General features: G+C 37.6%; 1 protein-coding gene across 6 annotated transcripts in view; it reads right to left on the minus strand.

The window, feature by feature from the left end:
- The window catches only part of Nrxn3 (neurexin 3), a 1,514,195-nt gene that overhangs the window by 943,689 nt on the left and 547,478 nt on the right, over positions 1-23,028 (minus strand). For all 6 annotated transcript variants that reach the window (XM_050152455.1, XM_050152454.1, XM_050152457.1 and 3 more), the window contains 2 exons: positions 14,674-14,877; positions 8,711-8,737 (listed from right to left, as the gene is read on the minus strand). In XM_050152455.1, the coding sequence (XP_050008412.1) occupies positions 8,711-8,737; positions 14,674-14,877 (231 nt within the window). The remainder of the gene's footprint in view (positions 1-8,710; positions 8,738-14,673; positions 14,878-23,028) is intronic.

The raw sequence follows: 23,028 nt of genomic DNA on the forward strand, positions 1-23,028 counted from the left end.
GCTAGTTATGAATAACGAAGCAACGCTAATACAAATATAGAACTCAGCTAAGAATGACTCCAGATGGTTCAAGGTTTCAGAAAGACAAATGAAAAGAAACGGGATTTAAGAGTGAACGGTGGGATGTGGACCCCTTCACGCTCACTGTTGGTAATTATCTGGGCATTCATTGAGAATCAGCATGCCCATACAGATAGCAGAGGTAGCAGGGAGGAAAAAAAGGGCTTTGGAACAAGGAAGCCAGAATCAGCGGACAGAGTAAATACGCATCTCATTTCCAGAAGGAGAATAATGCACCACACTATAAAGTGTGATGAACAATGAAACATGGAAATACAAGCCAACCCCTATTTCTGGTCCTGACCTACAGAAAATAATCAATGGCTGCTAATAGATTTTACATGATAAGAATCTGTGAAATCCAGACACTTTAAGAATAAAAGTGATCAGTGTTTCGGTGTCCTTGTATACAGACTTAGCATCCACCTACTCTGTGGCAAAGAAATGAAAAGTCCCTAGGAAATACCGGGAAAGGAGGAAGAATAAGGCAACATCTTCATGCTCAGTTTCCACGTCATTGAGTGTTAGTCATCATTTCCACGTGTTTTTGCGTGTCTATGCCTATGTATGTGTTTCTTTTTAAACAAGTATGTAAATATACAAGAATCAAACCACAAAGAAATATGAGCCCCAGTCATACGTTGTGATGATTTACTATCTGGCTTTTTAAAATTTTTCTGGCTCTCTCTGTTTCTCTTTTGAGTTGGTTAGTAGTCATCAAAAGGCATTTGCTTGTCAATAACAGGCAACTCTGCCTATGCAGAGGCAGCTTGCTTGCCGTTGTTTATTACACTCACAGGGAGATGGCCATTCTTCTCTAGCCGGGAGTTGCTAGACCAATAAGGTTTTTCTCTCTCCATCTTCCCCTGTGTTCTCTGTCTCTGCAGGAAAGGCAAGTCGCATGCGTTTTCTATCAGAGGAAAACCACTTCCAGGAAATAAGTGTGCTTTCACCCCTCCAGCCTTGCTCTTTATTACTCCAGAGAGGAGTCACCCTCTCTTTATTGCTGTAGGTTTTATCTTTGCCCACACTGTGGATAACACCAATTGTCTTTCTGTCATCTCCTAAATTTCAGAGCTCCATTTCATTCCACTCCTACTACAGCTCATGCCACCTCCAGCAGTTTAGGTTGTTTGGGGGTTTTATGTTTGTTTGGGAGGATTTTGTTTGAGGTTTTTGTATGCTTTCATGTGTGTGTGTGTGTGTGTGTGTGTGTGTGTGTGTGTGTGTGTGTGCTGAGATTGTCAGGTCAGTTTTCAGTTTCAGGATCAATTCCAAGAAAGGAAATTTATAGACTAGGGAATGCCAGAAATCAACACTCTTGCCTCAAGAGTTCTTACTTCTCTGGCTTTATTTTGTTTTAGTTCAGGTTTATATTATTTTATATTCATATTTTCACCATTAAAGGCAAAAGTGTGGTGATATTGCCTAATCAGACCTATGCATTTTAAAGAGAACATTTTCATTTTAGTACACTATTAAACTTTATTACTAGTGATATAATGATATCACTAATAATATATGATATCAAGGTTCCCCAAACAAATGCGTAAGAATCTGTGAAGTCAAACACTTCCATTTATTCTGGTTGAATAGCAAGCATTTGTTTGCCATGGATGCAGTGATGTGGTGCAGAACAAATCTCAACATGGCCTAAAGAGGGCTCATCAAAAGTTACTCAGCACTTTATTGTTAATGTTAAGTCCAATGGTAACTCTGATGGGTCTGGAAAAGATTGCCTTTGGCAAGAGTAATTGGCTGGAGAAAGTAAGAATGCTCATTGCATGGATATCTACTGAGCAACTAACCAATATGACTTTGGAACCAATTTCTATCCAGTTCTAAGCATGTGAAGTTCCAGAAAGAACATCTTTCCAGTTGAGATGCTATGATACCACCCACCATCTCTTTTACCATCGTTTCTTTAGCATGTTAGCTCTGTGTCACCTGTTCTCACGCAGAAAAGTACTGTGACATTTCCAGTTAAGAAATGAGAAAATTGGGACTTGAAGAGATTCTTCCAAAGATGCATAGATAGATCATTAACGAAAAAAGGCAAGTACTGATCTCAGCTATGTGACTCCAGGCCTGTCCTTACATTAAATTGCCTCTCTCTGTTGACATTATAACAAAGGTCAACATTAATATAGAAAAAATAAGACAAAATCGCTATGACCTATTGATGCTGTTCTGTAATATTTTCATTAACAGAGTAGTATTAAAATATTGTGGGTAACAGCGGTTACTAAAACTACAAATGGTCTCTTTGTATACCCGCAGAAGTGAAGAATGATAGGAAAGTATCTATAGGTAGCAATAAGCTGCAATTTTAGTGTGTGACAGTCACATTTTGAAAATCTATTTATTTGCAAATCATGTGTAAAAAGTTTTATAATATAGAGATTATGTAAAGATAAGGAGAAATAGGCATTCACATTCCAGTTAAGTATGTGTTTGTCCCAACCCTGTTGGAATGTCTGCCTGTCGACATTTAAAGTGCACTGATGCTCTGACCCAGCAATCCCACTTGTATAGATTTACTCAAGAGAGTAGATGCAAACAAAGACTAAGGGGGGGAAAACATACATTTTCTTACCTTTTTGCAATAATAAAAGAGTAAAAAATTACAACTTATATTAATTATTAGGGTACAACAGTTTTCAAAGAGAATATTATAAAATACTATATCTTCTCAAATTTTGTGTTACATGAAAAGTCAAAAGAATAAATAAGACTTTAATATTCTTCTGTGAACTATTTCCTGTTTTAGTTATTTTCTTTTTTTTTTCTTTTTTTGTTTGTTTGTTTTTGTTTTTGAGACAGGGTTTCTCTGTGGTTTTGGAGCCTGTCCTGGAACTAGCTTTTATAGACCAGGCTGGTCTCGAACTCACAAAGATTCGCCTGCCTCTGCCTCCCAAGTGCTGGGATTAAAGGCGTGCGCCACCACCGCCCAGCTTAGTTATTTTCTTATTGCTGTGACAAAGTGTCTGATTAAAGCAGTGTACAAACTGGAGAGTTTCTATTCCATTACTGCAGGGAAACAATGAGGTGGCGGCAGCTGATTGTATTGTGTCCACAACCAGAGGCACAAAGAGACAAATGCTGGTGCTCGGCTCACTACCTCCTTTAATTTCACCTGGTACTCCAACCTGTGGAATGGCGCTGCCTACTATAAGGGTAGTTATCCTCTCCTCAATTAATCCGGTCCTAAAATTTCATCACAGACATGCCCCAAAGTTTGTCTTCTAGGTGACTCTAGATCCTGTCAAATTACACTGATAATCAGTGTTAACCACCCATAATCCCTAAGAAAATTTATGATATTTAAAATATGTGGAAGAGTATGTTAATGGTTGAATCGAAAAGAAGTAGAAAGAGTGACAATAAGTATATGTTACAGATTTACATAGTATCTCTGGAAGAATGTGCAAGTAAAATAGGCAAGAATAATAATTCACACTGCCTTTGAGAAAGGGTGTGGGTGGTAAAGATCCAACATCAAAAGGGAGATTACTTTTTATCGTCAATGTATTTTATTCCATATATGTCCTTAAGTATTTAAAATTAACACCAATTTGATTTATAAAGAAAAGTTTGGCTTTTGTCATTTAGTGTAAAAATGGAAACTTGCAGGTACCATGCTCACAGACAGATCAATAAAGCATCATTATGCATGGGACCTTACTCTGTGATTTCCCAGTCCACAAAAGCTCTAAGATAAGTAGCTATCAATGAAGGGAATGAGCCAAAGATAGTTTTAAATTTTCCTTCTGGAAGGACTTAATAGTGAGGAATCAGCCACCAGGAGGCTGTGTGAAAGGCATTTCTGAGTTGAACAGAGGAGTGAAATAAAACATTTTGTGAGTCTCAGGAAGATCAGGCCATAGGATAAAATCTCATATTCTGATATTACTATATGGAGAGGAGAAAAGTGGGGAGATAGAGAGGAAATAAGAAGCAAGGCAGTACAGAGGAAGTAACAGGAGGGCAGGAAAAGACCACTATCTGATCTAATAAAATGCACCCTGCCAAGCTATGCTTAAATTAATCAAAAAATACTCGCATACTGTTGACTTTGTCAAAACTATAAATGGCATAGGCTTAGAGAATGAAGACAGGGAACTAGGGCAAAAGTCCAGGCAGATAATAAAAAAACTGAAAGAATAATGAGAGGAAATCTCCAGTAAACTTGTTCCGAGTCAAGATGTAAAAGGATGCAATCCTTATGGCAAGGCCCACAAATCTCTGACAGTGTGTGCCCCCTGCTGATGGCATCTGCACGAGAATCAGACAAGCTTAGAAAAGTTCCCCAGTGGCACCTGAGTGTTCAAACATCCTTATTGTTTATGGTCCTCTAGTTATGTCTAAGATAAGCATGGCGCTATTAAAGAAAAACTAGTACGACTTCAAAGTCAATGTAATTAGTGATTGAGATTGGGGTTTCTACATCTGCCTCAGTAACAAAGCACAAGCTGAGAGTTCTTATGAACCACAGAATAGGGCAGGCAACCTGTGAGTGGAGGTTCAGGGTGAGAAAACAAAAAGCAAATTAATATGTGTCAACATATAGTCACTAGATTCAGTTACAGTATGGCCACTCTTAGTGAGCACACATGTCTAACATTCATTCATATGTCATAGGGCTTGAAGCTGTAGAATGAGTAAGGAGAGTGAGGGCCCTACCATAATCACGTAATATAAAGGTCAGCAAATCACCTTCCATACTTTCACACCAGCAAACATTCCAATCAATGAGAATATCTTACCTGTTTCCAGAAGGGAATGTGTCAGAGGTTGTGGCCCACCTCATACAGCTGGAACCAAAGAGATAGGCGATTTCCTCCAGAATTCTCCAGAGAGCAGACATGGTTTTGCTGACTCTCAGGCCAGCCTGGAGTTCAGTTCCCCATGATGAATGCCAACTCTGTTGTTTCTTTGCATTTACAAAGTAAGTTCTAAGCTGCAACCTTCTTTATCAAATATCTTTAAGCACATTTTTGGCAGATGAATCCAATCCAGGGATGACCTCAATTTAACCAAAGATCTTGTTGTTACACTCCGTTATGTTGGGTGATAGCAACAAGGGAGGAATCTGTGATGAGCTCCCATGGAAGGATTTGGAAGACAGAGGCAGTAAGATTAAGAATAAGTAATGATAAAAACTATCATAGATACCAACAGGAGAGAGTGTTGATGAAAGAATAGGAGTAGAAACTCGTTGCTTCTTCCTGCTAAGAATCGTTCACCATGGAGCAGGATGACAGGAGGGCTAAAGGGAAGTTGGACAGAAGAAAATTCCATCTCTGCCTCAAGACTCCCTTTATCTGTCTCTGTTTTTATATTTTCCCTCCCTTAAGAATGTCACACAATCCCTTAAAACTAACCCTTTCCCAGAAACTCTTGCAGCAGAAAAGCAGGAAATACACAGCAGATAGCATCCAGTATCTTCTATGAGCAACTTTTTAGAGAATCAACATCCTATAAAAGAGACATGTGAAATGTTTCTGGATGTGTACTGAAACTTGATCCATTCAATCCACTATGTCTCCTGTATGGGAAAATCACCAGAGATGGCTTCAAAGTTTGAGTGATGGAAGGCACTGAGATTCAGCAGGAGACAAAGCTGAGACTTAGGAGAAAAGCCTCCTCCCTACCAATCCCAGGCAACAAGATGATGGGATTTCTTTACAATGAGATTCTAGTTGACAATCAGGTAGCAGCAAGAACCCATATCCCTATTGAAGAAACAAATGCAAATGTCAAATGAGACTAAGCTGTGAATTATGACATGGAATCAACAAGAAGGGGGGATTAGACATTCTAATTATTTGTACATGTTTTATCTCCAAATTTAGTTGCATAGTGTTCTCAAGATCTTTCATCCATGTGCCAACAATACCAAAGATGGATTAGAGAAGATAAGCCATACAGAGAAAATGTCTTTGAGTTCTTTTTTATCCCTAAAACATCTATACTTATTACAGACTTCTGCATAATGCATCATTTCAGTTCCAATTTCAGCCATAACAGCAATTCAAAACTAAAATCTACTTGGGAAAATGTATCACATTTACTTTGTGACTCCACATTACTCTGGGTATATGTCTGCATACTTTTGCACTAAAGATCCTAGATTTTAAAGAAACACTTTAAAAAAACACAACTATGGCTCAATCACTGGACAGTATACTACTATTCTGATGGGCTCTGTGATGTTAACTGTCATTTAAGCGTCTTAAATGATTATCATGAGAACTGAGAAGCAAGAGCTCAAATAAAATGTGACCCACCCAGTTATTCAACCAAGACCAGTTATACTCTCAGCACTGAGACAAGGTGGGTGGAAAACACACTCTTGCTACAATGTTTTCCTCTCAATGTTGTTTCTCTATATTCAGAATAGAAAACATTCTACCAGGTTTACCCATTGAAGATAATCCTGGTATTTATCTCTGGTACCATCCAGGATTGGTCATACAGAATATATGAAATTGGCTCCATGAACAAATGGGGTTCAAACTGAAGAACACCTGTTGGTATCTTGATCAGATAGCTTCCATCTCTCTCCAAGTAAATCTCAGAAGCCAACACACTCTTGACATGAGTCTTTCTTCCCTTGTGTTCAGTTTCTGTCTTTTTATTAGTTTACTGTAAGTCAGTGTGAAAGGAAAGGGGAAAACTCTTCTCCTAGGAATGCTATAAATTTTAAAGAAGTCAGACTCAAGAGGCTACAAATTAGATTCTAATATATGAAACCTATCTCATATATTAGAAAGGAAGACCTTGCAGAAAACATGTTTATCAGAAGTTGTCTGGGACTAAGAGTAGGAGCAGGGATTAAATAAATGCAGGTGGAAAAATGAGGAATCTGGTGGGTGATGGCAATATTCATAATGTGACCTAGGTGTTGTCTGTACAAATTTATAGACTAAATTAATGAGATTGAGCTGTAGGCTTATGATCAGTGACTTTAGGGGATAGAAATTATATCCCTAAATGCTGTTTAAAATGCCACAAATTTCTAAAACTCCAGGTTTTGGAAACAAAGAATGTCTTAATTAGGCTTTTAGCCATCTAAATATCATGAGAAATATCTGCCTAATTAGAAATATTTTAACACGGCAAAATAGGACATTGCTTAAAATAAGTTAAAGCAATGCCAAGACATGCATAAAACTTTCTATGTAGTATTTTGTTTATATACACATATTTCTTGTTATAAAGAACATGTTCCTAAAATGTGTAGAACTATGCTTTATTAATGTCATCCTGAAACAACATCTAAAAAAGAAGGCTGATCCAGCATCTGTATAACTGATGCATGAAGGGAATAGCAAGCCAACAAAAGATACAAGCTAGATAGTTTGGTGTCATTTTTTTTTTTACTTGCATTCCTCCAGGAAGACTCCAGTAAGGAAAAAGCCAGAATCCAGATATCACCATGACTTCTGTGAGCTATGATGTTTAAAAGATTGAACTGCTCTTCCCGCATGCTCCCAAGACTACATTTCCTACTTTTTTTTTTACATGCAGAATGGAGTCATATCTGGCAAAGACAAGTATGTAGAAGTGATGCGGGCTACTCCCATGCAAAGCGATGAAGGATATTGTTTAACTACCCAAGATTTCTCCTAGCTGTGGATGCAGAACTGAAGATCTCCAAGAGGGTTGGTGCATTTCATAGAAGAAGTCTGTGATCTTGAACTATGTCTTTGGAGAGAGTGGCCTGGGAGAGCCATTCAAGTGGCACTAGACTTCTGAATCAGAAAGAAATCCTTCCTTTGTTTTGAGTCAATGAAATTTCAGGATGCTTCGTTATAACAGTGAGCATTAATTAGCGTAGCTGATATAAGACACAAGAGCGCTCAACAGACATCCCCCTTTTCTCCTTTAATCATTACAAACTACTCTTTCCGTTTCCATCTTTCTTTTGTCCGTCATCCTCACCTATAATTGATGTTCACTTTAAGAGAGAGGAAGAAAGATGATGAGATTTTTCATCATGTATGTTCTTAAGATCTTTCTTAACAGCTGGATGCTTGAATGGGCAATGGGGAAAATGGTGAATTGCAATCCTCCTTTAGAGGAACCATAGTGAGTCAGTTTGGTTAAAATGTTGTGTCATCTCCAAAACCAGGCTTTTGCCCACCCCTCTCAAACCCCCAACAGTGATAAAGGCCAGGGAAGAAATGTCAGAGTTGGCAGCCACCTCTAGGTCATGAACTTTGCCTTTGTCACTTACTATTTTGGGTAGTGGAGAAGTGCATGCTGGTTGCTCTAAACTAAAGCTTTCTGTTTACCCCAGAGGTTAGCTTCCTGGAGACAATAAATACAATGCCATTTCAGTTCACTCTCAAGGGACGAATCCACAGTCCTTTTCTCCTTTCCTGCTTATAGAACAAATGCAAGGGAAGGAGAGAAGGGAGGATCTGCCCCACTCAGAGACCATAGCCCTAGCCACACAGAGTCCTTGCAAGGACTACCACCCCAACCCTCTGACTTGTTACCTCTGACTCCCCTCACAACTCATCAAAGAAATAAAACAATCCAAACAAAAAACCAGCGCATAAAACAGTCAACAAAATAAAGTCAGTTTTTCTTTGCTTTTTTTTTTTTTTAAGAACAAAATGAAACTTGAGGAAAAACTTACTGGAGTTACAGTTTATCCTGATACAGTCTAGATGGGGAAAAATAAATGAAAGATGAAATTGCATCCTTCAAGGTAACAGCTGCAGACATCCAAAAACAATCAGTCCACCCTTCCGGGGACAGACACACGCAAGAAATGTGGCCATTTTATATATATATATATACATATACAATATGTACAAGATTACGGGTGGGTGTATATGTACAGTATATTAATTAGTAAAGTTAGATACATATATATATACACACACACACATATATATATACACATATGTATAGAGATATATACTGGTATACATATATATCCACAATAGACATCAAGACTTTTTTTTTTGTTGTTGGTGGTGGTTTTTTTAAAAAACCTATTGATTTGTACAATTTATTTCACAGTTGGATTTTGAGATGCTAATTTGTTAAAGTTAGAAAATTAGGAAAAAATTTCTCTCCAAATACAGGTTATACCCCCCTATAATGTATGTTCTTAAAATGATCTTTGAGTGAATTAACAAGAATTTTGCATTAGAGTTCAAAATATAATCACCATTCTGACACATTGTATCATTTTTTTTAAAAAAAATATGTCTTTGAAGTTTCACAGGGTAGTATTTAACCCTTTCTCTTCTTCTAAAATCCAACCCCCTCCACCCTCACTTTAGGTTGGGCCCTGGATACTATAGAAATTTGTATAGGCACATTTGCCGTCACCCTTGGACATAAGGAAAGGGTTAATACCACCTGGTCATTTCCTGTCATAAAATGGCCACTTGCAAACAGCTAACCGCACCAACACCCATCGCAGATTTTAGAGAGGTGGGGTCAATCAGGTGTAGGGTACAAAAAAAACCCTAGGATGTTATCACAATTGGTTGGCTTTCCTGATTGTTATTGTTTCAAAGGCTCCCGGACCAACCCACTCACGAAGCCTATCTCTGTCTTCCTGCCCAAATGCCCAGACGGAATGAAGTGTCTACAGCATTCAGGGAGAAGGCAGGGCAGGTACGTGTGGAGGAGGTCGTGGGTACCTTTGACATCCTGCCTATTTTACCCTGTGATTCTGCATCACAAGAGGGAAATCCTTTGGTTTGGATTTTGTCTCTTACATGGGAAACATGGGAAAGAACTGCCTAATTGCCTATTGACAACCACACTGGTATTCTGTGCCAGAGGTCAGAGGAGCTAATGCTTCATTCACTACTGTCTGGCAATCATGGGCACACCCCATGGGAATTCCTGAGTAGAGTCCATAAGTGTCGGTAGGAAAATGGGGAGCAATGGCTGGAGTAATGGCTTGGGAACTGTTACCAAATTGCCCAGCTGAACCCAGGGTTGGTTCATGATGGTGGAAATTCCAATCAATATTCATACAAAGTAGGAAATTGAAGGGTCAAATTCAATAATAAGAAAAGAAAGCAAGCTACCGGGAGACACCGGTATATAAACCATTCTTCTGCTGCTCAAGGTTCACCCAATAGTTTTCAGAGGACTAGTACAGCAGAGCCACCATTTGGATTCCCCTAAAGTGAGCTATTTTAGATGAACAAGTGAAATAGGAACTGGCACCCAGCCCAGTAGAACAGAACTATGCTCAATGCAGTTAGGAGCAACTTCTGAAATCCAGTCATCTCGATGATGGAGGCAGGGAGCTTTTTGGTGTTGTTCCCCAGAAGAACATCTCTTGAGAAAAATCTGGGTTTGGTTTCGTGCGGTTAGGTTTGTCATGTGTCGTCAACCGCAACAGAAAAGTGGGAGCAAACAGCCCTGGAGCAATCGGTACGATCACCATACAGAGGAGGCTATGCCCCTAGGAGGGCTGGGGAGGCGGGGCAGGCAGGAGGGAAAGGTAGGGCTGGAGCTAGTGGTTGCATCTAATCTTACCCAAAGTTGGAGAAATACCTCTTCCTGACTTACCAAGGGAGAGGAAACTGGAGTATGGGGAGACATGCTTAGGAGAAAGAGGAGTGGACCTAAAACCGCCAACCCAAGGACTGTAAGCAAAAGTTTTCTCTTCTGTTGTGGGAAGCTCAGGATTTTATCACTAGACAGGAGTCTGGTATAAGGAGAGGCATTTCAGTTGGGTTAATCTTCCTGGATATGCAAATAGCTCCATGAGGTTTATACTGTACCTTTAAATCAGTGTGAGAACTGGGGGCTTTCAGGGAAGACGGACAATATGTTTAAGTGAAGACACATTGAATTGTTTTATTTTACCAAAAGAACAAGTAAGTACTTTATGGGGAAAAATCTTCTCTAGTGTCTTCTTGATGAGCTCTTAGGCAACATTCTTGTGGTAAGGGAATGAATGCTTTTAATGAAAAATGAGCTGGAGAAGGTCATGTCCTCTGTGTAAATCTATCTTCTATAGCAGCCAGGGTGCGCTCTCTGAATGAAAAAGTCTACTTGAGGGCGTTTGGGTATGTGTGCATATATGTGCTACTTGTTTGCTTTACTTCCTTTGCCTCGTAACAGTGAAGTAGGAGAAGTGATTGCTTTGTGTACTGGTGAGCTTTGCAATACTGTGGAAGCCATGGATGCTTCTGAAAGCTGTGTGTTTTCCATTATGCAAAAGTGTTCAGGATGTCTAGAGGAAGCAAATCTGGAGGAGTTAAATGTGATTAACTGAATGCCCAACACTGCCCTTAGAGTTGTGAGCATGGATGGAGGCTTCCCAGCACTGCTACGGACATCTAAGGCTTCATCTCTATCAGTGGCTTTCCTGCAATGTGACTCGATTAAAACTGAGCACTAAGGCAAAGTGAGGTCCCCTATGTGAATGTTTCAACAGCGACTGTCATGAATGTTGCCATTAAGACAGCCCCATCACTGAGCCACAATGCAGATCTGTGGAGCCAACAGACAACGCATAATGGTTTAGAGTCAGGGGTTCTAATCTCAGCTCTGCTACTAACTTCCTACAGAAGTTTCATGTCTAGCAAAGTAAACATTAAACAGGCTTTGCTAATTTGTCTCCTAAAACTGTTGTTTGGTTGAAATAAAATGCAGTCTTTGAAATCTTTAAATGTACTTTGATGGTAAAATACTGTCATTACCTCTTTTTAATGCACAAGGAACAAATACTGGTTGTTCAACAGCCAGCTTTGTAACTTTTTAAATGGTGTTGTCTGGTGTCTGATATCTTGTATACTGACTGGGATCACATATGCCTGCCTTTAGGAAAAAAAACCTTAGGAAAACTCTAGCCTGCTTGGCATGTAGAAGTTAGACTATATCAGAAAAGGAGATACTAGGTTTCTCTCATTGAGCTCCCGTGTGTTAGCCATTTGAATGAACTTGAATATCTTTTGTGTGCTCTATCAAGGGGGAACAACTTAAAATTCAAGCACCCAAGAGGCTAGCCTGAGCTACAGAGAACTCCAGGCTAGCTTTGCCTACAGAGTAAGACCTTTCCTGAGGGGGGAAAATATAGTAAGAGAAAAAAGTTAGTTTGGGAGAGGCAAACTGTGCTTGGAGATAATTTTCTTCTTTCTTGTCACAAAGAAATGACTTTTTGTGACAAGGCAGAAGAAAATATTTGGGTGAAGCGGAGGGAAAAAACCCTCGGACAAATCCTGAATATGAAGTGTGTATACAGTACAAGGATTAATGTTTAGTTTCCTATGTCAGGCTTGAGAGAAAGTTAAATAATCTAAAGTCATACGCGTGATGGACCATACCGCTTGGTGAGAAGCAAACAACTCTCTCTTTTTAGAGAACAGTGCTCTAATGCCATTGAGACTCTTTCAGGCACTTGTCTCAGCTATAAGGAGAAGGATTTCACAAGGAGTTAGAGGGAGGGTGAGCTAACAGATGCTGAAAGGCAAAAGCTATCCTTGTGGAAGGCTTGGGTCCCAGGTTTGGCACAATTTAAAATAGACAAGGAGTAAATGGCATGTTTCTAGAAATACATTTAGGATCCATGACTAACTCAGTGTGTGTGTGTGTCTGTGTGTCTGTGTGTGTCTCTGTGTGTGTGTGTGTGATCTGAAATGGGGGCTTTCATTCCATTCCCTCATTGCTCATCTTTTATCCTTTTCTCTGACTTCAGTTTTACTTGTAAGGTGACACCTGTTGAGGCTGCCTTTCTAGCCTTTACAAAATATCATTTAATGAAAAAGGCAAATTGTCTTTTTGAAAGACATACATATGCCCCTTGTGATGCCTTGTTTTGCTTTCCTAAGGGTGAGTGGTAGGCAGGGGTCTGATATTCAGTTTTATCTTTTATGTTATGCTTTTGTGTTTATCTTTGTTTTTGTTGCTGTTTTTCTAGGGAAATAAATCATAGTATCTGGTTGTTGGTTTTAGGTAGTGTAACATGCTTAGTTTGCTCCAGCTAAGATGGGGAGGGTGCTGCGGGAGGGCAGGTGGGGAGGGCAGAGGTATGCCAGTCCCTGCAGGCTTCTCAGTACTCTCTGTTCTCAAGGCTGTTTGCTATGCGGGCCGCAGGCTTTGGGCCTTTGAAGGGTTGAATACCATCTTTTGATTTACCATGGTAGATGGTGGGGAGGATTGAAAACTCAAGAATACAGATACACACACAAGAAAAGATCCAGCAATAGAAGAAAAATAAAAACCCTGAAAGAATCAAATACATACACAGACACAAACAAAAGGAAGCCAAGAGACACACTAAAAACAAAGAGCAGGTGAGAGTAGATAGGGAAAAAGTGCACTGTGTCATAAATGCTAGAAACTCGAGGTAAAATAAAAACACACAACTAAATGAGCCACTACTCAAAACAGTCCAGTGTCCTCAAGGTTTTCATATTTTGGGAAAAGTACCAGTCGACCTAAGAGCAGATAAGAGTGATGTGGTTTCAAAACCCCACCTTTCAGCCAGTTAAGCTAGGGTTCTCTATGGTCTTGAGTCTGGCACATTTGTCTGTGGCTCTGCCAAATCTTTTTTAAAGAGCTCTATATTCAAATATGGTCCACAAGTCCACATGAATCCACTAACTTAGAAGTATGGACTCAGGTAAAGCATTAATTCGGACATCGCTGAGTATTTGGCTTTTGGCTGAGTGAAAAGAGCAGAAACAGAAGTGTTTGTTTTTTTTCAAAGCCAAGAGGTTTCCATTCTCCAAAGAAAATAATTAGGAGCCAGTATAGAGATTAATAGCAGGGAAGAATGTGAGGCCATAAGGAGAAGGATTTCACAAGTATCCATTATAAGTAACTACAGAGAAAAAAAAAAGAAGAAACACATCATGACCCAATAAACTATAAACATGAAGTTATTATTTTTTTCCAAATCTAGGGGATTGATACGTATGACACAGAGAAAATAGGGGAACTGGTGGACATTGGAAGGCAATAGTCTTTATATCAAAAGGGCTATTGACAAGTGATAAGAACACCAGAAAAGAAAACAGGTATACATATCAGGAGGCTATGAACCTTAGAAAGACTGTTTCCAATGGCATAAAAGGGGCAATGTAACTTGACATCTTGCTTGGAATAAGCTTAAGATATCAGTAACATCCAGGCCACTGGAACTATCCACAGGAATAGTCACTGTGGAACTAGAAACAACACACAGCATAGTTCTCTCCCACCCACCCTCTCATTTTGCCTCCTCTCCTTCCTGTCCCTGTCCTCAGCTTTGACTGTTTTGAGTGGTGAACAAGGAGTTGGACTTAATGGGAAAATGATTGATTGATCAAAAGATGGACCAAAGTAGCGTGTTTTACACAAAGCTAAACAATTCCAAAAAAAAATCAAGAAAGGAAACTTAGAAAACGAATACTCTAGTAAAGAAATCACCAATGTCAGAGACCAAAAATTGACATCAAACCCTCATGCAGAAATAAGGAAAAGGCATTTGTTGCTGTTGGTTTTTAATCCATGGTCTATTAAACAAGAAGTGAGCATCTAACTTTCAAGAAACAAAGAATTCAATGAAAATAATGAAAATCAGAAAAGAAGGGAGGACAAGCCCAAACAGAAGACAGAGGGTCCTTCATACGATACCTAAGTTCACCATGAGCTTGACACGCCCACCATCCAACTCTAGACGCAGTGTATCTGCAGAGTCCCTGGAGGTAGTGGCTACCAGCAGCCCATAGGCTCGTTGTGACATGAAGCGGAAAGACACATCCTCTGCTTCTGTGTGCATCACCATGGGCATGATGACCTTCATGTACATACTGCCGTCATAGCTTAGGATGGATGCCTCTGCCAAAAAAGAGAATGGGAGTCATTAGCCCAAGGATCATAAGAGTGTGAAAAGCCCTTTTCCTTATAGGCTGAGTGGAGTTGGGACCAAGCTGGTAATGAGGAGGCCTGTACTTGATAGAATTCTATTGCTGTTGCCTTTGGACTGTGTGACCTAGAGTTTTTCACTTAAACTCTAGATCAGTGGTTCTTATTCTGTGGTTCACAATCCCTTTGGGAGTCACATATCAGATATTCTGTATATTGTATATTTACATTATGATTCAAAACAATAGTCAAATTGTGGTTATGAAGTAGTAACAAAATAATTTTATGGTTCGGGAGGTCACCAGAGCACAAATAACTGATTAAAGGGTCATAACATTAATTTTCTTCATACAGCAGTAGTTGAACAACCCAAAATGGACTCCACGTTTTATCATGCAACTTTTGTTTTGTTTCAGCATTTTTTCTTATATTCTATAATGTTTCTGGTACTTGCCCTAAGACTCGGGAAGGACACAAAATTGAATACTAGCTATGAAAGTATTTTGCAGAAGTGAAAATGCCTTGCACAAGTAGTAATTATAATCCTATGTGTTTTAGTTAAACCAGAGGTACAAAGTGAACAGCTTAAAATCTGTGTATTTTTATGGGAAATAGGGGAGAAAAGGTGAATTGCCATTACATTAAAAAAAAAAAAGTGTGGCAGAGAGACTTCTGAGGTAGGACCACAGAGTGGACAAAGCTCACACCCACTACATATCACGACAAGAGGTGCTATGGCCGCGCAATGAGTAATGAGAACTGCTACTAGAAGAGCAGCAGAGTGCTGGTGGGAGCCCCAACAATGTAATTTTATTTGTATTCAAAGAGAACTTGCATAGGGAATAAAGGGAATCTGTTTTGACATGATGCATTCTTCAGCCCAAGCACTTGATTTAGGAAATCGAAACCCCCACCACCCATGACATCAAATGTCATATCAATGTAGTAATATGGGTCTACTTTTCCTAATTTCAAATAAAAAGTCTTCAGAGTGAGAAAATGCTATCTCAAAGTGACACCAGCTATGAGGCATTACATTAGCTACTATGTGTACCGACATTTTTTTTTCTTTTTGCAATACCATGAAGATCATTCATTGACAGATATCTCCAGGAAGAATAGTAAAGAAATCATTTTCACTGTTATGAGGCAAGCCCGTCTCTGGTACTCAGTACCACACACTGAGCACATTCTGCATTAAACCTTTACAGTTATCAAATGGTTGCTACTTACATGTTCTGTGGTGAATATATAGCTGAACCAAAAATCATAAGCTAAGGAGAGACCCAGCAGGTACAAAATAACTATATCATAACATACAATGGGCAAATGATGAAGCACCTAGCTGGGAGTAACTTTGAGAAGAGTAGGAATATGGGCTGGAGGTGACAAAGGCAGGCAGAGCAGTATCTGAACAGGTCTTGTAAGGGTTATAATAAAAGAAGTGATAGCATCACATCTTACCTAAAGAATAAATAACATCTCTAAGAAGGAAAGGAAGAAAAGAATTCTATACAATAATGAATTATTCCATTTAGGGCAGTCACCTTGCTATAGCTACAGGTTTTATATCTGTGGATTCAACCAACCATGAATAGAAAATGTTCGAACAAAGTCATCTGTAACAAACAAATGCAACTGTATAGAATTGCTTTCTTGACACTTCTCTCAAACAACAAATTATAATAAGTATTTACATAGCATTCACAGTACATTAGACATTGGGAACAATCTAGAAATTATTTAAACTATGTAGGAGTATATGTGATGGTTACATTCAAATACCACATCCTTAGCTTGAGAAACCAGAGTTGGTATCCTCAGAGGTTTAGGACCAATGAGCTACTGATACCAAGGAAGGGCTTGTCTCCTACGTGTTGTTAAAGGTAACTTGAGTCTGTAGTAAAATCAGTAGACTTTCGTAAGATCTTGAAAGTAAGTACATAGTTGAGAACTGAGGATGAATTTTGAATTCATTAATTTGTGTGTTATGTACCAAGCACCTCTAAGATGTTAAGAATCTAATGGAAAGAGATGGGGGCTGCCATTTTTAAGTATGAAAAGAATTGTAACAGAGAAATACAAGATGCAGGAAAACCACAAAAAATTTTTTTGAAATTGGAACAACCCTACCTTTATACAACAGACTGAAGGTCTATTGAAAGTATTGGTAAGACACCCACACGTGTGTCTGGAAAGCAACATCTCTCAGGTAGAATCCATATCACCAAAAGCTATGTATTGTTAATTAAAAACTATAAAGGTATCATAGAGAAAAGTGTATCAGCTACAATAACCATCATAAAAAGACACATGAGGGTCTGTTATATAGGAATCATAATCTACCTAGCACATACTCTAGAAAATATTTTATCTCCAAGAAAGACAGAAATCAGATTAAAAAAAAACTATCTTAAATTTATAGAGAGTAACCTAACACTGACTCCATTAAGAAGTCACTCAATCCTTAGGGAAATCATGAGCAAGGCATTGTTATATTCCATATGGATATTGGATCACACAGAAGATATATAGCAGAGCTGGAGACTGAACATAGCTAGTATGATTCTTGAGATTGTATGTATAGCCATCAGGCAACTGCAAAGAAAGAAGCTAGGTATTAAAGCATAGCTATGATGCTTCGTGATAGCATGTGACATTCTATGTGTGTGTGTATGAGTGTGTGTATGAGTGTGCATGTGTATGTGGGTGAGTGTGTGTTACTTATGGTATTTATGCTCACATATTATTCATAAATGTCCAATTTACATAAGCAAATACAGTATATGCATTCTAAACAATCCATCGTCAAGATAAATATGCTGTGATCTGTGTGTGCAATTATGAACCTCATTAATCCTTACTGTGCACACTCTACACATAACCACACAAATGTAGACTTCCCTTCAAGAGATATTAGGACATTAAATGAGCCATGAAATGAGTGGTTTCAATGCATTCAACTTAAATATATTTCAAAATCAGTAGCTGTTCTTTTTCCTTTGAGCATCTTTAATGCCAGAACAGAAGTGAAAATGCAAACACATGTTCTGTCCATATTAATAGTGCCACAGAATAACTATCAGGTGACCATGGAGTAAAACGGGTACTGGTTTGAAATAAACTGTGAATCTCAGTTTGCATCTCTTTTTGAGGTGTTGGCCATTCTATTACTAACAGTTTTCAGGGTGTGGGTGTTTGTCAACTAGATAGTTTAATTCAGGAATCACCTGAAACAAAATCTGTTCTATGGGTTCATAGAAATTTGCTTAAATAATTTCAAGTATAAAAAATGCTAGGACTAGAATCCTATATTATTTGGGGGGCATGAATTTACAAAGAAAAGGGATTCAATCTATAAACACTTCATACATATTACCAAAGATTGGGATATTAAACTATGAATGGACTACATTTTGGTATTTAAATGCTATCTATCTTTGATGGTGTTTTGATCCTCCAACTAACAAGAGATGGAGTCACCAGGAGATACTCCTCTGGGTGTATCTGTGAGTATGGTTCAGCATGGATTTAACTGAGAAGGAAAGATCCACTTTGACCATGTTCAGAATTATGTTATGGACTAGGATTCTGGAATGAATTGAAAGGAGCAAGCTCCTGAACAACAGCAATCATCTCTCCTGGCTTTCTGGATGCAGAGACAACACATGCAACCCCCTCATGCTCCTGATACTCTGCATCCTAACCATGATGCATTCTACCTTCTGAAACTGTGCATCAAATAAATCTTTCTTCTGTAAGTTGCCTTTAATTTGTCAGAAATTGGTCACAGTGATAAGAAAAGCAGTAAATATAGTATCATATTTTATTCTTTTTCAATTCTTTACTACATCCTCTCATCTTCTTTGAATATATTCTAATATCTTATTGTAATTCCTTATTGATCTTAATGTTTTCTGAGCCACGTTCTTGGTGGTTGCTTGGGGTCTTATGGTGTACAACTTAACTTACAAGATTTCTATCTCATCTCTATACTAACTAAATTTCAGTAAGCTGTAAAAGTTTGTTTTATATTCTGAAGATCAATCCACTCTACCTCTAAGCTAAATTCCCTGATCAAGATATAAAAACCTCACTACTATATAACTGTCTTACCTTGTCCCATTTTGTGCTATAATTCAAATTTCATGTGTGTATGCTTAAGTATTTGTGTGTGTGTATATATATATATATATGACACAATAATACATTGTCATAATTTTTCTCCCTCTCTATCTTTTTCTCCCTCTCTATCTCCCTTCCTTAATTTTCCCATTATACATATGTAGTTATACTTAAACGTGTCTCACATGAAGATATATTTACCCATATCCGTTTTCTGTTTTGCTATTTATATGCCTAGACTCTACTGATCTACCTTCAGATTGATCTTCTCTTATCAGCTGAAATCTACTTTTGGGTCCACCTAGTAAATTTCTTATAATTTATAATTTATTATAAAATGTAAGTCATTCTAAAAAGCTCAGAAGAGGAAGTAAAGCTCAAACAGGTTCATTGACAGGTTTTAATTAAGCTTATTATTTACTGTGTCTCTATTCATTTCTTCATATCTTCTTGTAGATTGAAATTGCCATATGGTGTCATTTCTTTTTCAAATATAGCTTCATTCACTTGGCTTTTATTGTCAAATATATGGAAATTCTATATGCTATAGCCACAACAACACAATTTTAAAGATATTGCTTTATGCACTTAACTTGTTAAATCAGTAAGCGAAAAAATGTAATTACAGAGACCTTTCTTATTAGATACATAATCACTTTTGCAAGAGTTCCTTTTTTCCACCTAAATTCAAATTAATACCTCAACAAATTCTTAGTTGTTATTACAAGGGAAATGTCCTAGGGATAAATTCTATTGTTTTTTCTCATTTATGAATATTTATATCACCTTCATTTTACAAACAACATTGTTACATTTTGTAAATAGTTATTCTCCATAAAATATGTTGGATACCATCCCACTGTCTTTGACCTCCATTGTCTCTGAAGAGATGTCAGCTGCTAATCACATTGTGGGATTTGTTTATATGATGAGAAATTTTTCTTTTTTTCTTCTTTTCTTATTATTTTTATTTTAATTTGGAATGTAAGAGAGAAGTAGAAATTTATTTTTGTATTTCTAGGGTCTATAATTTTCATTCTTTGGGGAAAATTATAAGCATATTTTCAACATCTTTTTCTCCCTCTCTATCTCCCTTCCTTAATTTTCCCATTATACATATGTAGTTATACTTAAACGTGTCTCACATGAAGATATATTTACCCATATCCGTTTTCTGTTTTGCTATTTACAGGCCTAGACTCTACTGATCTACCTTTAGATTGATCTTCTCTTATCAGCTGAAATCTACTTTTGGGTCCACCTAGTAAATTTCTTATTTAGGTAATGTACTTGCCAACTTCAAAATTACCTTCTGGGGATAGCTATTTGTAGAATTTTAATCATATTCATATGCTCTATTTCAGAGGTTCTTAGCATTTTCCATTTGTAAGCCCCTTTTGCCTAAAAAATTTTTATGTGACTATGACTGTATAAGTATATAAAATAGGTATACAAATAAAATATTATTGGTAACAAATCAAAAAGAAATTTATCTTTATATAATTCTCTGATATACTTATACTTTTTCCATTTATTAAATTCAAAAATAAATTATCATCCTAATAAAATAGATGTACTTCTTTATTTTTACATACAAATTATATTTGTGGTTGAATATCTGCAAAATGTAGAACATCTTCAATATTTTTAAGTTGATCAATATTTTGACTTCATAATCAGCAATGATGTGAAAAGCACTTTGTATGAACAAACAATATAAGTGTAGTTCAATCAAGACCATTTCAGAAATGGTTGCAAATTTTATCCTAATTCCAAGCTCCAGATTTATTTAATGATTTTTTTAAATCAACTCATTATCTCAAACAGTGATTTTTAAAATTAAATATTCTAAACCAATAGGATCCAAATATATACTAATTGAATACTTATATGCTGAAGAATGATAGCAGGAAAATATTAAGTTTTTGTTTTCTATAATTACAGTTATAGTTTTAAGAGCAGGTGACATCATGTGTACAGTAAAAACATTTCAGTTCATAATCAGCAATTGTTTTCCATCTGGGCTGAGCTATTATCAACAGCATTTATTGAAGTTGCGAAGCACAGAGACCTACATGCATAAAATATTCATACTGTGTGTTCAGAGTCAAGGATGCAGTGAAGTTCCATGATACAACATGAACAAGCGCTTTCCAGAAATATTTGAGATTTGCTCTATCTTTAATTTTTAATTAATTTTTGACCATTGTGTGTTAATAAACTTTTAGTATTGCCAAATTTTCACAGCATCATACCTAGTTACATGAAGTCTAATTGACTCAAGATGCACAGTTTAAGAAGTTGGGTTCTATTTGATGAGTCACTATTCTCTTGTTTTCCTTAGATTCTTCAAATTTAGTTTCTCTTAGATTTTGAACACATTTCTAACATTGCCATAATATCTTCATTGGTAAGATTCAAGATACATTTCCCCAAAGGGCAACCTGTCATCTGTATTTACTTCTGCATGTGTATCTCACTGTGCTGTTTCATTGCAAATTGGATAATATATCACTAGAAATCTGGACACTGACTCCACAACCATCAATGTCATACTTGTTCATTTAGAGACTTGGATGAGTGAATTCTGAGCTCTATTTTCTTAGTAGTATGCTGAGATAGCGCTGTTCAGACATTTCCCTCCTTTTGCTGTTTGGCTTGTCTGCCAAGGTGTTACTCGCAGGTCAGAGACTAGCACCTTGGCAATGGTTCCTGTCACTAATAGGACTGTCCTTTGAGAAAAAAGTACAGTTTTCAGTCTTCCAGACTGCAAAGGATGAATGTGGTTTTATTTTTAAGGTTGGTCTACAAGGAATAATCCCTGGGTAAGGGCAGTTTATTGCTTAGCCAAAAAAAGATCATTCTTAAGTGCTATGAGCCAATATGATGAGAATGCATTCAGTTCTCTCCATGTCCTATTCTAATGACCTTGGGTTATGTGTAAAATAGTGCTAAAGTACACAGTTTTCAAGATCTACACAAAAAAGTGTGATCACAAGAGTCCTTCATAGCTCTTTATCCATCAGATTTTATAATGAACTTGTGGATGGTTTGTCACTTTGATTACCTCTGATCCTAAAGCGCTATATGCTGATTCTGAACAGCTTGCCACCAAAGATGTATACTGTTTTACAAAAGTTTTTATCCATGAGTTTTTCTAAGCTCTGTCCAAGATATTCATTCTCTTTCCATCTTCACCTGGCCTAGAAACAAAATTCTTTCTATTGTACCTCAGCTCTTTGCAGAAGTAACAGCCTAGTTATCTCTGAATGCTTCCATTATAGTAGAGTCTGGAAAGACAGTAGGTCAGTGGTTCTCAACCTGTAGGTCAAGACCCTATAGGAGTTGCCCATCAGATATCCCGCATATCAGATATTTACATTATGATTCATAACAGTAGCAAAATTACAGTTATGAAGTAGCAATTAAATAATTTTATGGTTGGGTCACCATAACATGAGAGACTGTATTGAAGGGTCACAGCATTAAGAAGGATGCGAACCATTACAGTAGATGCTAGTCTTCCAAGTTTGCCCTTCTTACAAGAAACATCTTTCCTATGATTAAGCTGGGGCAAAGCCAATTTTAGCCCTAATAGTATTGCCTTTCCAGCACTGAGATACACACCATTTTCTAAAAGTAGGGCCTGGTAGGTGTAGCCCCATCTTCTTGGTTGTGACTACACAGAATGCTGTTTTTCCAACAAAGAAGCTGGGGAAAGTTAAAGGATTCTAAGAGTGTATAATGTCTGGGATAAAACTATTCCAGTCTTAGAAAATGACAGAGAAGTAAGCCATTGTCCTGTCTGCTTGGTAGAGCCACGTGGAATAAAGTTTCTGTTATTTACAAGAAGCAGAGTTTAGTGCAGATGTAAGCAAATCGTGGTACACCTGTCACGACTCTGGTTCCTGAGAATGAGTACATATTTTTCTCTCTGTGTATTTGCGTATGTGTACGCATGCAGCTGATTTGCATGCGTGTGCACACATGTGAAAACTA

The sequence above is a fragment of the Alexandromys fortis genome, unplaced genomic scaffold, assembly GCF_014885135.2.
Source record: "Alexandromys fortis isolate MF-2015 unplaced genomic scaffold, M_Fortis_MF-2015_v1.1 scaffold_47, whole genome shotgun sequence".
Taxonomy (NCBI): domain Eukaryota; kingdom Metazoa; phylum Chordata; class Mammalia; order Rodentia; family Cricetidae; genus Alexandromys; species Alexandromys fortis.